At 42.7% G+C, this 22,004-nt stretch overlaps 1 protein-coding gene across 2 annotated transcripts in view; it reads right to left on the bottom strand.

Moving 5' to 3' along the window:
- Window positions 1–11,096, bottom strand: part of CACUL1 (CDK2 associated cullin domain 1) — a 43,218-nt gene extending 32,122 nt beyond the window's left edge. Inside the window, exons 1-3 of one of the 2 annotated variants that reach the window (XM_064431445.1) lie at window positions 10,709–11,096; window positions 4,557–4,683; window positions 309–411 (exon numbers count right to left, since the gene is read on the bottom strand). In XM_064431445.1, coding sequence (XP_064287515.1) covers window positions 309–411; window positions 4,557–4,683; window positions 10,709–10,964 — 486 coding nt within the window. In that variant the 5' untranslated portion in view covers window positions 10,965–11,096. The remainder of the gene's footprint in view (window positions 1–308; window positions 412–4,556; window positions 4,684–10,708) is intronic. The other variant, XM_064431444.1, reaches the window with a different exon arrangement.
- Between the last annotated feature and the right edge of the window lie 10,908 nt (window positions 11,097–22,004).

The raw sequence follows: 22,004 nt of genomic DNA on the forward strand, positions 1-22,004 counted from the left end.
GACTGAGGTATTTACATCCCATATTATACTTAAGATTTCCCATTCTCCATTCTTTCATTCTATATCATATATTCAGGTTTAGCCACTGTTCTCCACGTGGCTGAGATCTCCAAGGTCTGGCAGTGCCAAACCTTTAGATCTAGTAGTTCGTTTTCAGTCTGACAGCCCATTAGTGAGTGAAGTAGTTGACAATTTTGTAAGTTAATGTAAATCAGTCATAATAGCAACCCTCTCCACGGGCCACCCTTATACAGCTCTGATATAATCACAGATCCCAGGAAAGAGAATTAGATTGTGCAGCTTCTTACCTGCAGCTCCTTTGAGACTCTCTCTAAGTGGTTAGTTATCTTTTTTATTAGGTCACTATACATCTGTTCCGAATGCTGCTGGCATACACACTTATACACACAACTGCAGAAACAAATATAGGAACAAACAATGAACTTACAACAGTTTGCAATGAAGGGTAACAGACTTCAAAACATTTTGTTCAAGTTTCAATTTAGAGGATTACAGAGTTAATTGAATGTTGAACTTTTAAATACAGTCCTACGGTTGGAATGAGCTCCAGCAGGCTCTCAGGACTCCCCTGGAGACTCCAGGTGTCCATCCCATTCCCCCTCCCCAATTTCATTTTAACTTACAACTTGTGCACTTCAAAACAGCCAGGACATTTCTGTCAACAGCACACTCCTACTTCTGGTTTTTGTCTCTCCTTTGTGAATTAAGTCTCCATTAAAATAAGCAGGTTTAACAATTCTATGAATATTCTAAGGCAAAACCCTCACTAAAAGAAGAGGAATGGTGACAAGTATCATAGAAGTAGCATCACAATCATGGTAGTGCTAAATAGAAATGGCAAAAGTTCTACAATTACAGACCCAAGCATGCTTCTCCATTGTTTGTTACTTAAATTCTAAGAAAATTCTACACTTTCATAATAAAGAAAGATGCAAAAAAAGGGCAATAAAACTAATTCTGCATTCTATGGCTTTGCTGTGTTATGTCTGGTCTTCGGTGCCACCTTTGATTCTTAAGAACACTTTATTGCTTATATACTGTAATGTAACATCTGCAAAACAAGGCTATTCATTGAAGACATATTTACAGCAGTTGTAAAACAAATACATTTATTACTTTCAGCAGGATGTTATTGGAGTAACACCAACATTCATCTGTACCAAGCAGCTTTTACTCCTCAGTCAGCATTTCAAAATTTAGCTGCCAAATCCAAGAGGCCCAGGGAGACTTCACCTGGTATCCCGGGCAAGTCACATCTCAGTCCTGCTCCCCTCTCCACTCCTCTGTACAGAAATGGGACCACAAGCAGTTCAGGCCAGAGACTGTTCTTAGGACATGTGCAAACAACTGATTTCCAGGGAGGTCCAGACCCCAGCCTTGAATTCTGCAGGCTTTAAATGGCCCCAAAAGCCCAAAGCTATGGGAAAACAACACTGTTATCTCTGTAGGGGAACTATGACTCTCCAATTCTCTACTGAGATGGCGGCACAAAAACAGGAAAACTACAAGGATGGCAGAAGTGTGCTTATTTGGTGAACCATGTCATTTGTTAAAAACCAAAAGATACCCTACACCTCTCATATTATTATGTTTTAAGAATACTGAGTATCTCTAGTTTGCTATTATTTATATATTATCAGTCAAGGTCATTCTTTTTCTTTCATATCAAGTCTACCAACAGCAAATCCTATATTGAAACAAGCAACTGCAAAAGATATTTTGGTACAATGCTTCTTGCTAAAAGCAAAAATATCAGTTTGGTTTGGATCAAAGAGAGAAACACTGATAAGAAAAGTGAGACTAATTTTTGTGATCTCTTACAAAATCAGCCAGCTGGGTAACCACAGCAAATGGTCACACATTTGTTTGCTACACAGCTAACCAGTACACAGCCACTTCCACAAGCTGACTGCTTAATTTGTATGCAACTAAACTGATATTTAAAGTACACTTCTCCTTAGGGTTACACACACTACTGCTGCCTCTATTTCTGCAACATGTTCTGTAGTCAAACACCAGTCTTCCCATGTACACACAGGGTGTGTTTACATTTGATTTGAACACTTCTACTTAGAGGTTCCTTCTCCGTTCTGAGATCCTGTTTTCAGTTCCTGATTGTGGGCTAATTCTGTGAATCATCCTTGCCCTGATGTTACCCAAAAGAAGTCACAAGCTTGTTAGTTCTTTAACATAACCAAACACCTTAGGAAAAGGAAATCTCAAAAAGGACATTAAGTGGGTAAGCAGTGGATGAATACCCAAGCTCTCCTGAGGAACAGAAAACTGCACTGCACCTGGAAGGCAGTGGAGACTGCCAGAAGACAACTCAGCTGCTCATGTTTTCCTCATCTCAAACCTTCCTTCACACCTCTCTGCCAATTTATCCAACCCTTTTAGAACTGGAAGTGACTCTGCACATGCAGGCTTTGGGCTCAGTTGAAAACAGACAATAATGACACTTTGATACCTTAGAGATAACTGCCAAGGTGTGTGTGCAGATATTTACCATGGAGCAGTTTATCTCCCAGCTCTCACTGCTGGGAGTAAACACCTACAGCTATTAGTGACCATGTCAAATATAGCAAATACCCAAATATTTGAGTAACTAATAATGTATTTTGAGTTTGTATTAAGGAAAACTTGATTCCTCTAGTCAGCACAAAGATGACCAAGAAGACTACTGTATTTGCATGTCAGTTTCACTAAAAAGAAAGAAAAATACATATGTAGCTGTTTGAACCACTTCAAGAAACATTCCATTTTTCAAACTAAAGAACTTAGAAGCAGAGAAGATCTGAACTTCAAGTCTGCTACAGATTCTCAAAAATACTCCAAGCAAACATCCCTATTAAATTCAATTCTTTAGAAAAAAATCAATTATCCTTCCCTTGTCAATCTATCTTGTCCAGATTGTCAACCAAAGGAACAGTCTAAAAATATTTTAAAAAATAAACAAAATCAATCTCCTGGTTGGAAGAGGCTGTGGCAGAGTAATTACAACCACAGACATAATTTTTAAAGGAAAACTGACACACCAGCTTTACCAGTAACACTAAACTATGGAAAATCTTTAGCTTTGGTAATAGTAAAATATATGCAACAGATATCCATGCATCATTACAGTCCTGCACCAAGTGCCCCAGATGTACAGGGCTTATCCAGAAGAAACTCAAAATCCAGTACTCCTTCAGTAAATAAAACTTTTGAGAAGTAGAAAGATGAGAAGGATGAAGTCCAGTTTTCTGCAAACCATAACTAGGTACAATTAAACCATCAACTTTGCACACCTACTCATTATCAGAGATCACTTTTGAGAGATGTCTTACTGCAGACTGTTTGCACACTGGAGATTTCAAGCTGGGAAGGAATTCTGATTACTTACACTAAAGCTGGCTCTCTTAATTCAATCAGCCATCTCTATTTATACACAAGAAGATTGATCTCTGAACCCTGATAAAAGGAGTTCCAAAAATTTGCAGAGGAAAGAGGAAGTTTCTTGAAGTTTTCAATGGGAACTAAGGGGCAAAACCAAACAGCTGCCTTTCTTAATCCAAAGTTTTAAACTGCAAAGAAAAGTGGCTAAGAGCAAGTGGGCATGAGGCAACAGAGCTGAAAGTCCCTAAAAACAGCCATGAGTGACTGGAGCTGGCAGCATTATTCCACAGGGCAACCCTCTGGTGAAGAAAACCAAGAGAGCAGTGCCACAGTGTGCAAGGGCCAGGGGTTTTAACAGCATCTTGGGCAGTAAATGCACAGCAGTCACCCACTTTCCATCCTGTTCACCAACACTCTGAATACAGAACATCTCCATTTTAGTTCATCTCAAGAAACTGCCAGGTCTTTGCAGCATTTTGGTTTGGAGCAGCAGCAGTGTGATGAGGAAGGAAACCCCCCACCACCCCCAGTACTGAGCACTAGTTTAGCCTGAAGGGCAGTTCTGGTGAGTGATTAGATCCCTTTCAAACCAAACTGCAGCTCCAAGACAGCTACAGCCCAAGCCTTCTCCAGACAAGAATGGAGATCCAAAGGAGTGTCCTTCAAACTGCCTGGAACTTGGCAAGGGGAGAACACACCAGAACACCTGAGGCAAAACACACAAATGACAATTTACATCAAAGGACCTTGGCACCAGGTGCTTCTGTTTCCTTCTGCACATCAACCACACCAAATTGGTTCCTATTAGCTATCATAAAGAAGCCTTTTGACACAGCAAGTCAACTGCTTATTATGCCAATTTCTTTGGAGGAAAGGATGTTGAGTCTTTAATGCATTTCCTAGGACATTACACTAAGTAACTGTGATGGGTTTATTTTAATGCTAGTGTCTTCAGCACTTCAGCATTTTAATTCTTTAGCATTTATTCCTGTTAACATGGTATAGCTATTATTCACTCTAACCATTTAAACAGTACTGTTTGTCACATAACTTTCCAATTTGTCTCCTCAAAGGTACAAAATATGACATATGCATAGACAACATCAAATAAACATTTCCTTTAAAGAAATACTTATGTAGCATTTAAAGTGTTTCCTTACCTGTATATTTGTTCATAGGAGATAGGGATGTAGTCACCAGGACTCTGAGTTAAAAGCTGATCTATGGCACTGTCCAACTTTGGCCAATATGTGCTCTTATAGTCTTCAATTGTTATAACATTCATTACTGCAAGAAAAAGACAAGAACAGATTTAGTAAATTCACCTAAAAGACTAGAAACAAGTGAACACTCTGTGATTTCAGATCACATCAATAACAAGGCCAAAAAACTGGGAATAGCTCACTTTCACCAAAATAACCTCATCTAAAACTAAAGCCCAGACTAGCATTTGTACCTTTGTATTTTAAAAAATACAATCAGAAAACCTGCCAGATCAGTGCTTTAGTATTTCCCTGAGGCCTAAGTAACATGGAAAAGCAAACTCCTGGGAGTTCCAGCATGAAAATATAATAATAAAAATTTATAAAAATATTAATTCAGACTAATAAATTATGTAACTTTGTGGCAGTTCAGAATCAATCATTAACACAGCATCTTCACATTCAGGAGGACAAGCTCTGGCCAAGACTGGTAGGTTTTTGAATATTCCTTCCCAGCAGATACATTCATTTCCCAAGTCTCAGGTGGGACCAGCAGCTTCCTTGGTCTAAAAGATGATGCAATTCCCTTTGCCTTCAACTGCAGTTAGGCTTCCAGGCAACTTTTCTGAATCTGCATTACAGTTCCCCTCTAGCAGGGACAATTACACTCCTTCTGCAGATAAAGATCACCAGAGGGAAGAACAGGAGTGTTTAAATTAGCGTTCCCCACTGCTCCCTGACCCTGAGCTTCCCAACTGCACCCTCTTGCACCAGCGACTCAGGGCACCTTCACAGCCACAGAAGGGTCTGGATCTCTCTCTTTTCAGGGAGGATTTCTGAACCAAGCACTCGTGGCTCAGTTCCAACAGGTTCACACCCTCCCTTCAAGGCCTTACTCGCAGCACTTCCTCGCTGCCTTGTTACACCACCACAGCTTCACAGCACCCACTCAAAAAAGCACTCAGCAACCAACAGCACCTCAATTAAATCTGTGATTTGAATTCAAGCAATGAAATCAAATCAAATCTATCAAAACAAAAAAGGATCAAAACTATTCAGCCTAGGAAATCTAGGATAACTTCTTCATTTGAACTCCACATGTGGGTCTGGCCTAAATGGAGCAGAGAATAAAGACACTTCTCACCCCACACAGACCATTTTAGACACAACACTGGAAAGAAATACTCTGGTTAGCAATGAATTTTAAATATACATTTAAATGTAGATTCACTGCTGGGTTTGAGAAGCAATATTTTTGAAAGGCACTTTCAAAGGGGTTGAGTGAGTGAGTCACTTTTGGCAGCATTATAAGGAACAATTGTAAGGAAATTGGCAAAACAGTTATGAGTATCATGGGGAAAATAAAAGACTGTAAAGAGAACATGAAAAAGAGAGAGGTGTGAGACAAGGAAGTGCTGGAACTCTATCTGTAGGAGCAAGATTTGTGTGCCATGTATTTCAGCCAGAAGCTTTTCCTAGAGGAGGATGTTAGTGCAGCACCCTGCCTCCTCTTCATCCAGCTGCAGCCATTGGTGCCCTCTTGTTCCACAGCTGTTACAGAATCAGATCTAGCTAACCTGAAAGTGTCTGAGCAGTCCCACTACCAAGCACTGCAGGACACTGCCCCAGGAGCCCAGGCTGCAATCTGAAAGGACATCACTGTTTGCTAACCAGAGCGTCGAGGTCACAGGGCTGGCTCACAACCACCAGGATTTGAGTTAACAAGCCAACGAGTCAGCTTCCCCATGAGAGAGCAGCCATGCAGTCAGCAACAGCGGAGCACCTCCCTGGCAGTAAACTCAGCCCCTGTCCCTTGCCTTGCAATGCCTTGTTTGAGTTCTCAGCCCTTACAGAGCCCACACTCCAGGCAGAAGTTCTCAGCAGCAGCTCCACAAAGCACCCTCACTATTCCTGCTTGCACTCAGCAGCAAAACATGAGCTTTTGTTTTTCACTTTGCTACCCCAAAAAAGATGGGCATCCACAGAACCAGTCTGTTCCACAGAAAATGTTAAGCTGAAGTCAGCATAAACATTAGACTAAGCCTTGCTTTTAAGATTACAATGTATAATCACACCCACATCTGGCTTAACATATTAAATGAGCCATATTAATTTGAAAGAAAATAGTCGAGTAAGATTTGGGACCACTGCAAAATAATTTTAACAGGCTGTTGAGATGTTAATTTTTTATATTTTTTTACAATATGGAAAAAGAAAGCAGCAGCAGACAGCAAGGTCTGCCCATTAGACATGCTGCACAGGTAAAGAACAAAACACTTTTACAAAAAGCCCCATGAGACTTGCACAGAAAAGTCTGCATAGAAAATTTACTGATAAATTCACAATAACGTTCCAGAAAAGCTTCATTCTCATTCAAAAAGTCTCTTACAAGTACTATGTAATTTGATTTCCACACTTCAGTTCTGAAACTAAGCCAACCACAATATTTACATAGCTAAAAGTCCAAGACTACAAACTGAACAACCACTATTTTTCTTCTTCTAATCCAGAAAACTTAAAGTACTTCAAAATTTTAATAATTATCACAAATTAGTAACACCCTTTTTCTGCTGGCAGCTCTTACACACACAGAAGTGAAGGGTGGCCTGAAGACCCTCCAACTACAAACTCTGCAAGAACAAGGTCAAGACCAGCAAGGAAGGAATCACACAGATGCTTAGCAAGGAAAGACAGACTGCCTTTTAATTTTTTATTTTTCTCTCTTTTCAGGATGTCATGCTTAAATGCTTATCTCTACATTAGGTGTTCAAGATTTAAAAGGATTTGCCCAACAGTTTCCACTCCCAAACTGCAGTTTAGTTGGTTTCTGGGAAGTGACACTGATATTTTGTAAGAAAGCATGCTAGAATGCTGGATTTTATCCAACTCCAGCAAGGCTGGGGAGCTGGGGCTGGGAGAGAAATCAGTCCAACAGAACCAAAAGAAGTCAGTATTTTCCAGAGAATTCAGCATTTTCCAGAAAATTATTAAAGACTTCACAAGTAAATCTTGGGCAACAACTGCTGCTTTTCCATACAAAAAAAAAAGTTCTAAAGCAAAACTTTAGGTGAAATGCAGCAGTGAAACCATTTCAGTAAAAAAGAATATGCATGAGCTATCATAACCTAGATATATCAGTATTACAGTCATAATGGAAACACAGTCTGCTTCAACCTACCAAATTCTTTGGTATCAACTTCAATGAAAAGAATGGCAAAACCCACTAAGACTAAAAATAAAAAACAAAACAAAAAAAATATAGTCCATCAAGAATAAGTATACATACCCCATGAAACTGGTAATAAAACCTTACACACACTCACTTTTTCAAATCTGTAGCTAAAAAGCAAGGGACAGAGCAGGATGGCTGATCCAACCTACTGCCAAGTATGCAGAAAGCAGGCTGACAATTATCTGTCATTTATTCTGGCAATAAAAACAAAAGGAAGCAACTAAGCATCTTCCAGAAGCTGTATTTCATCTCACCAAGTGAGATACACTCAATTTTACTGCTCAATTAGCAGTGCACCCTACAATCCTCAATATTTTACTCAAGTGTACAAACTCTTCAGGCAGCTGTCCAAGAGCCATGTACAGACTGTGGCCCTGTGCTTTCCTGTTTCTCAGCCCCAAGTGCATGTTTTCACAATAGATTTTGCTCTGCCCCCCTGCCTGACACATCCCAGCATACATTAGCAAATTTATGAGTTTGCCCCGTGGTTGGCTTCCAATTCTACTCTATTTTTATAACCTGTTTCTCAGCCTGCATGAAGGCTGGTTAGTAAAAGTAACTTTTTCTTCACCAGACCATGTGCCCACGCAGCAATGCACGCACACAGCACTGAACATTGTTATGCAACAGGGAAGGCAGCAGATTCAGTGGATATGCCAGAGCACAGCCACATGTGCCTGTCCCAAATGGCATCAACACTTATAACCACCCTTTCTTGAAAAGGAGAAAAAGAAACAAAATGGAAACTCTTCATTGCTCACCTCAATCAGCAATTACTATCATGGAAGAGTTCTTCTTAAAGTACTAAAAGTTCTTTGCCTTCTTTTCTCCCTCATGAACTTTGAAAAACACTTTTCACAACACTACTGCTTCATAAATCCACAGCTATGACTGAAGCTGATCAACTGTAAATATTTAAGTTTACTACAACATAGAAGTTCTTCTTAAATTTCTTTAAGTAGAAGAAAAGCTATTAAAGAAAAACTATTAAATGAATTATGCTTTATTCTAATTTTAGCTCTCAGTCTTACCAAAATCTCAAGAAGGAGAACTGGATTTAGCCTTTTTGAAAGAGAGGAAGGACACTCTGTCCAGGAGAGCCTCTGCATCATGAAGCAAGGCAGGGGCTGTTGCTCATTCAGCTGAGAACAGACAACTTTTCCAACAGGCTAAGGACTGGCAAACTTCTCCACACACGTTCTGCCATTAGTGGGACAGAGCAGGCAGGAGGGATCCAGCACATGCTGATTCCCTCTTAGGGAACATTTATATCCAAAGAGACCTTTCTCCCTTCTTCTAGGAGTAAAAATTAAAGGTGAGTAAGGGATCCTCTGTCAGAGCCAGGACAAGAACAGGCAGGAGCCCACCTCAGCTCCTTTAGGTTCTCAGTCAGTACTACTTCACTGGAATTGTTCTGTTCACTCACATGTGACAACTACCACAACACAAAGCCGTGGGAAAGTTCTAATGAACTTCTCTTAGAGAATTTTCTGGTTTGCAGAAAAACTATTTTTTAAAAATCAGTAAAATATTACGTTGGGATACCAGTGCTGGAGCAGTGAAAACATGAACTCAAAACCACACCCTAAGCAAAATCATGCTGCTGCTTCTCCCTCTCAGACATAAACTGTGGATTAGCTGGAAAATCACCTTCCCACTTGCTAGAGATCCAGCCTGAAAACCATTTTCATTCTGAAACAGAAGGAAAAACTAAGATTCTGAACGTCTGGAGTAGGACTTCAAGAGCCTAATTTAGCAAGGTTGAATGACATCTGATTTCAACTGTCTCCAGGGTGTAGAAGCCACCCCAAGGTACCTGGGGACCTGACAAGCAAGGCAGCAAAATGCCAGGAAACTCACAGAGCCTGGGAGTCTTAACTTCAAAGCAGGCAGCCTTGGCCATGTGCCACAAAAGCCAGGCTTACCCGAGAAGCAGAAGTCCAGAGGCCTGAACTTTGAGCTTTTGATCACCCCTGGACATGGACAGGTGAGAGAGCACTGGGGAAAGCAGGGAGGACACACAAAGTGCATTTCCCATGTAAATGTTATCGTGGCAATCACACAGCTGCACTTCCAGGAATGCTTTTAACTAAACAAATCCAAGTTTTCCAACAGTCCATGAGAAAAAAAAATGGGTGTATTTTGCCCAGAAAGGTGAGTTTTGGAAAAAAAGTAGAACTGAAACGTACAGCAAAAAATCTTCCATTCCCTCAATCTTAACTAAGAAAAAAATAGAGGGGGGGGAAGCTATTTTTGTTAGAAGCTACACACAAAAGCCATTTTAGAACCCCAAGGCCAGGATGGATGTAACAACCTGGTCTAGAGGAAGGTGTCCCTGCTCAAGCAGGGAACAATATGGTCTTTAAGGTCCCTTCCAACCCAAACCATTCGCTGATATTATGATGCTATTTTTGGGGCTAAATTGGGTGAATTAACCCTCTGCCGTTCTCACCAGACCTTGGCAGATACTCATCCCTTCCTGGACAGCAGGACCCTTCCAGGGGCTCTGCCCACAGCTGCCGCCAGCAATCCCTAACAGGCTTCCAATTCATCTGCAGCATTTTCAAGCTGAGAGACAAACTCTAAAAGTACGGACCGAGTAAAAGGCTTCAGACCCAGCAGCAGCCCAGAGCCCTGCCACGCTCACCCTCCCAGCTCCCCAGCCACATCCACCGCGACAGCAGAGCACAAGGTGTGCGAGGCAAGGTTATTTTCGCCTTCCAAGGCGCCTTAACCCGTGCGACTCCGCTTCGAGAACCTCCCGAGGCGAGCCCCGGGTCGGGGCAGGGAGAGGCGAGCGCGGCCCCCGAGGGCAGCGGGCTCGGCGGGTGCGGCGCAGCCGGCGGGGCCCCCCCGTGCCCAGGCCCGGGTCACTCACGGAACTTGGAGGTCGAGGCGCTGATGTTGATGGCGGCGATGGCCCCGGCCGCCCCCACCCTGGCGGCGGCCGGCTCGCAGCCCCGCAGCCCCGCGCCGTTGTGCTCGGGCCCCGCGGGGCGCGGCGGCCCGGCCGGCGGCAGCAGCCGCTCGCCGAGCAGGTGCCGCCCGTAACCGCCCGCGCCCCAGTTGTTGTGGTTCTGGTCGTCCATCATAGCCTCGCCGCCGCCTTCCTCCTCCATGCTCTCCTCCTCCATGGCGGGCGCCTGGCTGCGGGAGCGGGGCGGGATCAGCGCCCGCCGCCCATCGCCGCCGCCTCAGGCCCGGCGGGGCTCGGCGGGCTCGGCCCGGGCCCCAGCCCAGCTCCGGCCGCGCCGCGCGACACTTCGCACCGGGCGGAACGCGGCAGCCGCGCCGGGCGGCGCCGCCGCGGGGCATGATGGGGGATGTAGTCCTGCGAAGCGGGGAGGAGCGACCGGCGGGGCGCGGAAAGAGGCGCGGCGCCCGTCCGCGGCCGCGCCCGGGGTTCGCTGCTCCCGGTTCCCCGATGCCGGGCAGGGTTTCCCTGGAGCGGGGAGGCTCCGGCAGGGCCCGCGCGGAGAGCGGCCCCGTGCCCGCAGCGCCCCCTGGCGGGAGCGCGGCGGCCGGAGGCGCCGCCTCAGGAAAAGGGAGCGGGCGCGGCCGGGATGGCGCTGGTCACAGCCTCCGCTCCTCGGCACCGGCCCGGGCCGCTGCGAGCTGTCCCTGCCCTTGGAGGGCTTGGAAACAAACCATCTTTAAAGTCCCTTCCAGCCCAAGCTGTTCCGAGAGCTGCGAAGTGCCTGCACAGCGCTGCTCCCTTCCATTGATGAGGGGAAAGAACCTGCTCAAATAAGGTGTAAAGCCGTTTGTCTTGCAATAAACAACGTAACAATCAAAAAGTATTTTTTATTATGCTCTTCGCCGAGAACTGTAGTTATAGGATACAAATTGAAAGAGGGGAAATTTAGGTCAGATGTCAGGAATAAATTCTTTATTGTGAGTGTGGTGAGACGCTGGAACAGGTTGCCCGCAGAAGTCATGGATTCCCCATCCCTGGCGGTGTCCAGGGACACTTTGGATGAGCCTTGAGCAGCCTGGTCTGGTGAAAGATGTCCCTGTCCATGGCAGCAGGGCTGGGACTAGGTGGTCCTTAAGATCCCTTCCAACTCCTCCACATTCCATGATCCTGTGATAATATTGCCTAGTAGCCTTCAAGTACACTTATTTTAGGTTTAATTTTCATTTTCACCTGGGCACTGTGATGGAAGAATGGAAATGAGCAGTGGGTTTTTACTAGAAATAGATTTTCACTGTGTGGGTTTTTGATCTTGCTTGGCAAACAAAACAAAAAAAAAAGTGTAAAATGTAGATAAGATCAAAGGTGCCTTGCCTTCTTTCCAAAACGTCTCATAAAAAGTGAAAAGCACGTCATGTTTTTTCCGAGTAGAAACGCCAGGTTCTATTTTAGCATGAAACAAAGTTGTTCTGTTTTATAAAAGCAGAAGATGTCACTGATTTCACAGCAGTGTGGAACCATCCCAAGCTGCTTTGATAAAGGCAAGTGATGAAAACAGTTTGTCCCTATTGCACAGGGGGGCTTTGTACATTTTTGAACTGAGAATGTTTTTCTTGGATGTAAAATCACACCCTGAACATCAATGCTCTGCTCAAACCAGCAGACATTTCCCTTCATTTTCCATCTTGGTAAACCACAACCAGTCACAATTTGGTCTCGGAGTCCAAAATTTGGCACACCATGCATAGATCTCAGACTACAGCTTCAGCAAATTCACAGGCCTGCTCTGGCTGCTGGTTTGTTTCCATCCACACCTTCCCCACACCTGGAAAGAGAACAGACAGGACGTTTTGGTTCACTCTGCTGCAATTTGTGTTTAGTGACTTGGATGTGCAGTGTAATGCAGGTATCAGTAGAGTCATTTGTTATGGATGTTAAACTTGGAAAGCTAAAGCAGCAAACCATTTCCAGCGTAGGTAAGTGTTGATAACCACAACTCTGATAACCACAAAGAAAAGTAAATGGAGTTTGCATATCTTTGCTGCTTCGAGGAAGGCATGTTTGTGTTCTCAGCCCTCAGACCAGCTCCACTGTAGCCTCCCACTCATCTGCTCCTGCTGATCTCAGCAGTGGGTCTCTAAACGATTGCCAGTGTTTAGAAACATCACGAGCTGAGGAGGAATCAGAAACTTACTCTTATCAGCAGAGTTTTATCTTTGTTTTACTAATTTCAAAAGTGCTTATGCTAACATCTGAGAGCAGTGGACAAACACAGCATTTTTCAGTTCTAGAAATACTGCTTTTCATTTTCAGTTCTAAAATGTCTTCTTTTCTCTTTCATGCTCACCTATTTCTGCTGCCATCTCTGTAATTTACTGAAGAGCTGGGGTTTGGTTTGATATGGTTTGGGTTAGAATGGGTTGTTTTGGGTTGTGTTGGGTTGGTTTGGTTTAGGTTGTGTTGGTTTGGGTTGGTTTGGGTGGTTTGGTTTGGGTTGGGTTGGTTTGGGTTGTTTTGGGTTGGGTTGTTTTGGGTTGGGTTGGTTTGGTTTGGTTCGTTTTGGGTTGGGTTGGGTTGGGTTGGTTTGGGTTGTTTTGGGTTGGGTTGTTTTGGGTTGGGTTGGTTTGGTTTGGTTCGTTTTGGGTTGGGTTGGGTTGGTTTGGTTTGGGTTGCGTTGGGTTGGTTTGGGTTGTTTTGGGTTGGGTTGGTTTGGGTTGGGTTGGTTTGGTTTGGTTCGTTTTGGGTTGGGTTGGTTTGGTTTGGGTTGGTTTGGTCATTTGGTTTGCTGGCTGGGGGTTTTGCCACAATCTTTAAAGGTACCTTGCCCTTCTAATTCCTTTTGACAACGTTCCATTCACTGTGACTACACTGACTGCACTTCCTTGTGGCAGGAATCCAAGAAAGCTTAGGAAATACTTCACAAGCATTTCTCCTCCATCACCTTGTGCAACGAGGCAGCTCATCTTACCAATCAAACAAGGAGCCCTCTCTTGCCTCCCATAAGGCACAGAGCAAGCTGCAACAGTCATCCGTGGCTCATGCTATTCAAAACACGCCTGCACGCTGATAAAGGCACTATCAAAGGGCTCATCACTGCAGCAGCACTTGTTTTTGCACAGAGACTGCTCTGCACTGCTTCCTTTTTTCCTCGTCAGCATGTGAAAATTCAACTCAGACTTTAAATACTGCCTTGGCAAAGTTAGGTTTTGAAATACCATAACTATAATTATTTTTGCTGTTAGCTGAGAATACCACATAAAAATTCAATTCTGACAAGACCTGAGGATCCTCACGTCTCAGGAACATCCCCAGAGACTTGAGGCTTGTCTCTGTTGTAACTAGCTCATCAGTAGACTGCAGCAATTTTGATGACAAAGTAACATGCAGATGTCACACTTTCATTTCAGTCTCCAGGATTTGCATGTAATTACCCAGACAAGTATCACAAGTGTTTTTTACATCTTCATCATAATTTTTATCTCTTTTTTTTTTCTTTTCTTTTTGACTCACCACTTTTGTTAACCAGGTCACAGCCACAAGCTTTGCTACAAATTAAAATTTCCTAACAGTACCTGTCCATGGAAAGTGTGAGAAATATTATTTAAAATAATATATATACACATATATAATACATATTATAATATATATAATATATTATAATATATATTATAATATATATTGTTATAATCTTTAATATATAAAGAAATATTTTCTACACAGAACTTCACAGAAATGGGACTACAAAGAAGCTTTTCCTTGCAGGTTCTCAGAGCAGTTTCCTCTAGTGTCATTTGAATTTTATGTGAACATTTGTATCAATCAGGTATGGGAATTTTGTTTTTCTCATCAATTTGTGTTTATAAAGCAGAATTATTAGGTAGCCCAGAAGAGATGTTTCTGCACTCTGTGTCCCAGCTGGGTGTATATAGGTAGCAGTTAAATGATATATGAACCATGTTGGGAAAAGAAGTGCGTGTTTTGGTTTATTTCCTGCCACTGGTAATAAACATTATGACATGGATGCAATTCTTATTTTAAAAGACATTTCTTCCTGATTTCCCAAGCACCAGTCCCACCGCAGTCAGTAGGAAAGCTTTCATTGATTTCAATGGGATTTCAATCAAGCCCTAACACAGCGTGTAAAATGCTTTTCAGATTTATAGCTCTGGTTCTAAAAACCAAATTAAAAAAAGAAAGTAATTCCAACAAGAAAGAAAAATTAATGCTAGGCGGAGCCTTAAATAGCAGTGTGTCAGGAGGAGCATGGAACACAGCTCTTTCAATGCTTAATAAGACAGCCCCTTGCTGAGTGCTGGCAGAGAGCAGATAAACCTAAAAGCAGGTTTAGGTGCTTGTTATTTTTGAAACACATTTTGACAACTGATGATTTGCTCATGCACAGGGAACTGAAAGTCCCATTGCAAACTGGAAATTTGTGGCATAACTCTTTCAATAGCAACTTCCACTTTGGGCAAGCTGATCAGTGTAAAGTTTTCCTGAAAATGTGCCAGTTATGGGATGTGGAGACCATCCTTAGTGTTTCTTGACTGCATGTAATTTGTGTACAGTGACTGTGTACAGTCTCTCATATCATGGTGTCTCAGTTGGTCTCTGCCTAAGCAGGGAAAAAATGGAAAAACACAGTTTATGTGGTAAGTCCTTGGAAAATAAAGTCTGTTAACACATTTGACCAGCACTATCAATTTCTGAGCTCGATGTAAGGCATCAGAGCACAAGCAGAAATCACCTGTCTGAAGAGGAATAATCCTTGCCATCTTCCACAGGCAGAAGTTCTATTGTGAACAAAGGAAATTCCAGGTAATCCCCACCAAGACAGCAGGAGTGTGCTCATGCCAGGTGCCAGCAGAGTGCCTTTGGTGGAGAAGAGGAGCACACAGCCAGGGAACAGCCAGGGAACATCCAAGGAACAGTCAGGGAACAGCCAGGGAACAGCAGGGTAGATGTGAGCTCTGATCAAAGCCGAACACCAGGTGCTCCAGGGATGTCTGTGCTTTCCCTGTTCTGCCCCACACGGCTGCTTTGCAGGGCAGAACACAAATACAGAGTCAGATCATATTCTCCTGAAATGAGCTAAAGGGTCACTCCATGGTCTGCTCCTGGTACCCTGGGTGTGTATGCAAAAACTCAGCTTCATAATTTGCACTTAGCCTACGTGGAATAGTTTTAGATAAAGCTCAAGTGTGTCCCTGCTTGTGTTCTTCAGCAAGGCTGTATTCCTACTTCTCAGCCTCACTAAGAGGATAGGACCCAGAACTGTGTGAAAACGTTTAAAATGAAAATGTGTATTCAAACCAGCTCCCCTGTCTCTGTCTGAATGCTCTCACCAGCAAGATATTAAGAGCACAATGACTACAGGAGTATATACACTGAAATTTTTCCAGTTTCCCCACTAGTGGTCCCATTCCCTGCATCATCTATGCCTGGTGTGAGTGCCCTAGTGTGAGTTAGATTCCCATAAAACCAGTGCCCTGTTAAGCTCAGAGTTTAAGGTTCACTCCCTGTGCTGTGCATGCCCTGTCACCTTTTTTTTCAGAGTCCTGACACGTTCCTCCCTCATGAATTATTTAACAGGATTATCTCAAGGTCTCTGGCACCGAGTTCCTGCATATGAGAATGGCTCAGTGTTTGGCCCATGTGTCCCCTGGGCAGCAGAGCCACCCTGGATGCTCTGTCACCTCAGTCAGGCACATAAAGAGTGTCCTGAGCCCAGCCCTGAGGGCTGCAGGGTGGGAGGTGTGTGTACCCTGTAAAACAGGACTCTATTTTGCTCTTGCACCAAGACAAAGCACAATTCTTTTAGCGTAATTGCAGTACAAGCACATTTGTAGCATGTGATAAGAGTTAATCCTTCTAACTACAGGCATGACCAGTCTATTCTGTCCCATAAGCCAATATCAAAGGGGATTCATGTTAAATAATAAAATATATTGCCTGCTATTCATTAGTAACCTCACTTTGGCTGTTTTCTGGGACTTGGTCAGCCAGTCTCATGTATCAACAAGGGCAACAAGGCTGGAGAGGGGCTGGGAACACAAGCCCTGTGAGGAATGACTGAGGGACATGGGGATGTTTATCCTGGAAAAAAAGGAGACTCAGGGGTGACCTTATCACTCTCTACGACTCCCCGAAAGGTGCCTGTGCTCAGCTGGGGCTGGGCTCTTTCTCCAGCAGTACTGATAGAACCAGAGGACACAGCCTCAAGGGAAATACAGGTTGGATATTAGGAAAAAGTTTTTCACAGAGAGGGTGATCAAGTACTGGAATGCTCTGCCCAGGGAGGTGGTGCAGTCACCATCCCTGGGTGTGTTTAACAAAGCCTGGATGTGGCACTGGGGGCCAGGGTTTAGTTGGGGTGTTGGGGTTGGGCTGGACTTGATAATCTTGAAAGTCTCTTCCAACCTGGTCATTCTGTGAATCCTGTGAATCTGGGTGACACTGGGTCAGTGCAAGAAACAGAAAGGACTCTGTGAAAATGTGCTCAGTCCCTTACAGAACCAGGCACCTGGAGCTGCCCAGGCTCTTTCACCAGGGCTGTTTCCCAGCCTGGCATTAGCTGCCCACAGCTGGGACCAGGGATGGGAAGGTCATCCAGCACCTGGGTACATCCAGCAACAGGCAGCATTTGGAGATAAACACAAAAGCTTCAATTTTATTAATGCAAAAGGAAGAAGCAAAACAGCATGTAAATTTTCTGCTGCTTCATCATGTTTTCTCATCTGACTTGCTCCATTATCTCCCAATAATCTTCCACTGAGCCTCTGCCTCCACTCGGGTGTGCAATCTCTTCTAAGATCTCTAAAAGCGACCCATTTATTTGCTTCTCTAAAAGAAAAAAAGCAAACTCTAGACCTCCCAGGCAGATTTTGTTTATTTTGTCATTAAGTATTTAATTTCTTTCTCCAAATGTATTCAGAGAGTTTGTGAGAGTCCGTGAAAATTTTGGTTCCAGTAAAATAAGGTGCATTAGTATGTGCATTAAGTCATTAAGTGACATTTTCACAGAATCTCCCAAAGCTTTTGAGCTTTAATCTTAAACCCATGTTTCCCTTTCCAGTTTTTTAGCTGTGAATGCAGACATAAAGATGTGTTGGGTAAAAAATCATGAGGACTTTATTCATTAAAAAAGAAAAAAAGTGAAGAGTATTTTTATATTACCTGATACCAATAGAATTCTCTTAGTAGTAAGAAAGTTTTTTTGAAGGTATGTTATCAAAATATTTATGTATGAAGTTTAGGAAATATTTGGGAATTTTTTATGATAAGAGTGAATAGAGTGAAAGCTTTCCTTCCTCCTAGACTTTAGGCAGGTAAGTGTAACAATAGAAATGTGCCTGTAACTGAGAGTCATCTATGCAACAAAACATTCTGGTCTGATTTCTCCTAAATGGAAATAAAAACCTGAGCATGAGTAGCTCTCACCCTGCGGAGCCAGCTGTAATTGGCCTAGAGGTGGAGCCAGTCATCTGCAGGGCTGAACACAGAGCAGCAGACGTTTTCTGAGCAATAAGGCAGGAAAACAGAAATAGTAATAATCTAAGTCAGGGATTTGTTTGAATAATGGCTCTGTGGGTGTGATACATCCTCACCAACAGTGAGCAGCAGATTAGTGGAAGTTTTAGAATAAAGTGTGATATCCACAATGGAATTTCTCAGGGGAAAATGTGGGAAAGGAGCCTGGGGGGGAAGAAAGAATCTCTGCACAAATGACAACCATACATAAAGGAGATGAGAACAAGTGGCACCTTCCTCACAGAGCAATGTTTTGCTGCCCTACCATGCAGAGCCATGCTGCTGATTACTGTCTTGCACAATTTTTAGGTGTCAAGCAGCAATTCTCTTGCTATTTCAAGAACAGGCCTTTCTAGGACTGTTTAATCAGATAGTAGGGAAGCTTTCTTCATCACGTCTTTCACTGGCTTTCACATCTCAAGCATTCTGGAAAATAATTTGCACAGCACTTATCTGGGCTGGTGTAAGCTACCATTGTGCAGCAACAAAAGAGTGGGCACCCAGTCTTTGTTTTTTATCAGATACTGGATATCGACTTCCTCATTATTTGTGTTTTCTCAGGAAATGGAAAAATAGCATCCATAGTTCCTCCTGCTGGAAGATAATGCATGAATTCATCATGCCTTCAGTTTTAAACCTGACTGTTTTATTTCCAGGGCTATAAGAGGAGAGATGCTGGTCCATTAAAACTTTTTTCCCTGTAAGTTGTCATGGTGGGGAAGGTTTTAGAGAGAATTATTTTTAATTTTTTTAAAGTGTTTTTTTATCTGCTTTCAATTTAATACTCTCAAAGGAAGGTCCACACATGTATTCTGTGGGACCTCCTGCTACTTCCCACTTTCCATTCTGCATTGTCCAGATTTGACACCTGCACTGGTTCACTCCAAAATCTCTGCTGGCCAAACTAATGTCCCCTCTGTAAAATACTTTCACCCTCGGGGTGAAAGTAATTACACAAATGTAAGAGGCTTTAGGGACAAGGTTAAACACAGAAATAAAAAATGCAAGGGATTTTCATGTGTTGTTATTCAAGGATCAAAGGCACACAAATGCCAGCCTCTAGCCCTCATGATTACTGCTCTTCCTAGCACAGCAAGTGGCCTTATCTTAATCAAACTTCTCTATCTGTGCTTCAGCCTCATCCTCTTCAGTCTGCCCAGAGCTCTGGCATCATTCACCACCCACAATCTTGTCTTGTCTGGCTTCTTTGCTCAGTACTCTCTAATTTTCTTCCTACTTCTTCAGTTATTTCTCCCCTTCAGCCTCTCCTCCCCCGCCCATGTTGTGTTTGTGTCCCTGGTTTAACTTTCTCTCCTCCCTTCCTTTCTGGCAGCAGTACAACCTCAGCATATCAAAAACCTCAAAGGCATCTTTAACTCTCCCTCTGGACTCACAGCCTTATCTCCTTCCTCCTCTTCCTTGGGCACAGTCCCATCACCCCACCTGGCCTGGCCCTTCTTGAGAACTGCTTCAGGTAACATTTTGGCATCCACCCTCTCTTAATCCCCCAAAAGTGCAGCTCTCCAGAGCAGGTTCTTACCTCTCTTACAGTGGCCTGTTTTTTTTTTCACTTCCCCTCAACAGACGTGGTTGTGTTCCCCCCTTATCCATCAAACCTAAACCATCTCAGACCCCTCGGGTTTCTGGACCCTCTTCTCCATTGCATCAAACAGAAGCTTCACTTTCAAGGTTCTTTATGATCCAGTTCTTGTCTTGCATTAAGTGTCAGGAAACCAACTCTGTCCTCTAATCCATTCAGCATAAAAGCCCTTATCTCCCACTTGTTAAAACACTCACTTAGGCACCTTTGTGCTTTTTCCCAGGCAGATGTAAGTATCTGTGAAACTATCCTCATTATTCTTATAATTCTCCTGTGGCATTATGTCAGTACCATCCTTAAGAGTCGGGCTGTGGGTTTGCTGCAGCCCTCTGACTCAGAGTGGCTCATGTGTCCTTCTGCCTCCCTCGCTGTCTATAGCCATTCATTAATTGTCTGATAGTGAGGTCTGGGAAGCACAGACATCTCCTTTCTCTTCCACAGCCCCCACCACAGTGAGGTCCTGATCCCTGTATTACAACAGTAAGGGAATTAATCAATCCACAGCCTTTTCTCATCAAAATTATTCTTCTTTTTTATTTTTTTTTATTTCTAGTAGCAGGTTTGTCCCAAATTCGCCACAGACTGGAGGAATTTAGATGCAAATGACACATATAACACTACCTAATAAAAGAAAGCAATGAACTAGCAAGAACACAGATAAGCATTATTGAAGACTAATTCTGACTTCATGCCAGAACAAAAGAAAAAAATAAACATGGAGCTCCTGACAGCATATCAGCAGAAAAGATAAGAAAAGGGAGAAGCATTCCTAGGAGGTTTTTTATATGTGCTGTGTTTTAAATTCACACCTTTTCTTCTATCAACTATTTGTAGAACTGGTAGAACTTATCAGGAAACAAGGATAGAAGAAGAGGGCTTTTAAAGAACTCTGGGATGAAAGCACCTTTTAATTACCATCTTCTGATGTTACAAAAATATCTAATCCAACCCTGTTTTTTTTGTTTTTTCCATGGTAATAAGTAGCACAGATTATGCTTCAGGTCAATCAGTTCCTCTGCTCTTGTCAAGCCCTCTTGCAAGCTGCTCCTTCTCTGCTTCAAGAATGATTCACCAGGACAGATTTTATCCCTAAATCAAAGACCTATCCACTTGGCTTCATCCATGTCTCCTTGAAGTGAAAGCAGAATTCAAAGAAAATACTCTTTTATATTCATGTGGTCAAAAACATTCTGTTTTGCTGTAAGACAACAATTTCTAAGCCATAAATCTTTACCAGGAGAACTTTTGCTGGCAGAATTATAGTGGCAGCAGAGCCAGTATAGCATTCCTAATTCCAAACACCACCAGTTTGACATATGCTTAAGTCTAGAACAGAGGGACTAAGCTTTTAAATAGCTTAATTCATGGGTGCAATTTCTTTAATAAATGTCATGCAGGATCAAAATCATTGTGGAGGTGCTACAAAACAACACAGTGAATGGAAAGCAATGCAGGAGGAAATAGAAACAAAATCAGCTTTATTTACAGTAAATAAAAGGGAGGGGGAACAATAACATAACTTCTCTTTATGTGTGTTCATTAGTGTGTCTTAAGGCATGTGGAAATTTCACTGCAAAACTCACTGCTGCTGTGCATCATTAATGAAAGCAGAGAAGGGGCTACTCTACTGTTACAGAAAAAAGTCTCAGCTGAATCTAACCACCTTTCATAGACTTTTTCTTCATGTAATGAGAACTAACACATTATAGGTGAACATTTATCTGCTGCTTTATGGAAGAAGTTAACATCTACGTGAAAAAAATAAAGAAAAGAAAACCCACAAAAACCTAAACAAATAAGTCGCTGTAGAGGAACTAACAGAATCAGACAAAGCAAATTAAATATTTAGAAATCTGAAATTACTAGCTTCAATAAAAGAGGTTGCAAATAGCCTGTCATATGTGTTACTTTCACAGACAGAAATGACTTTAAGTTCTATTTAAATGTTTCTTCTGTAAGTGAAGCAGGTAAAGAAAAGCCCATATGACAATAATAAAGGGAATTAGGTCAGCTTCTGAACTCATCCATCAGTGAAATGCAGCACATCTCCAGCTCATACAATTCCAAAATCATTTAAAGTGATTGTTTTTAAGTCAATCTTCTATCACCCACCTTTCTTTTTGCCAGAGG

This window comes from Passer domesticus, chromosome 8 (assembly GCF_036417665.1).
Source record: "Passer domesticus isolate bPasDom1 chromosome 8, bPasDom1.hap1, whole genome shotgun sequence".
NCBI lineage: Eukaryota > Metazoa > Chordata > Aves > Passeriformes > Passeridae > Passer > Passer domesticus.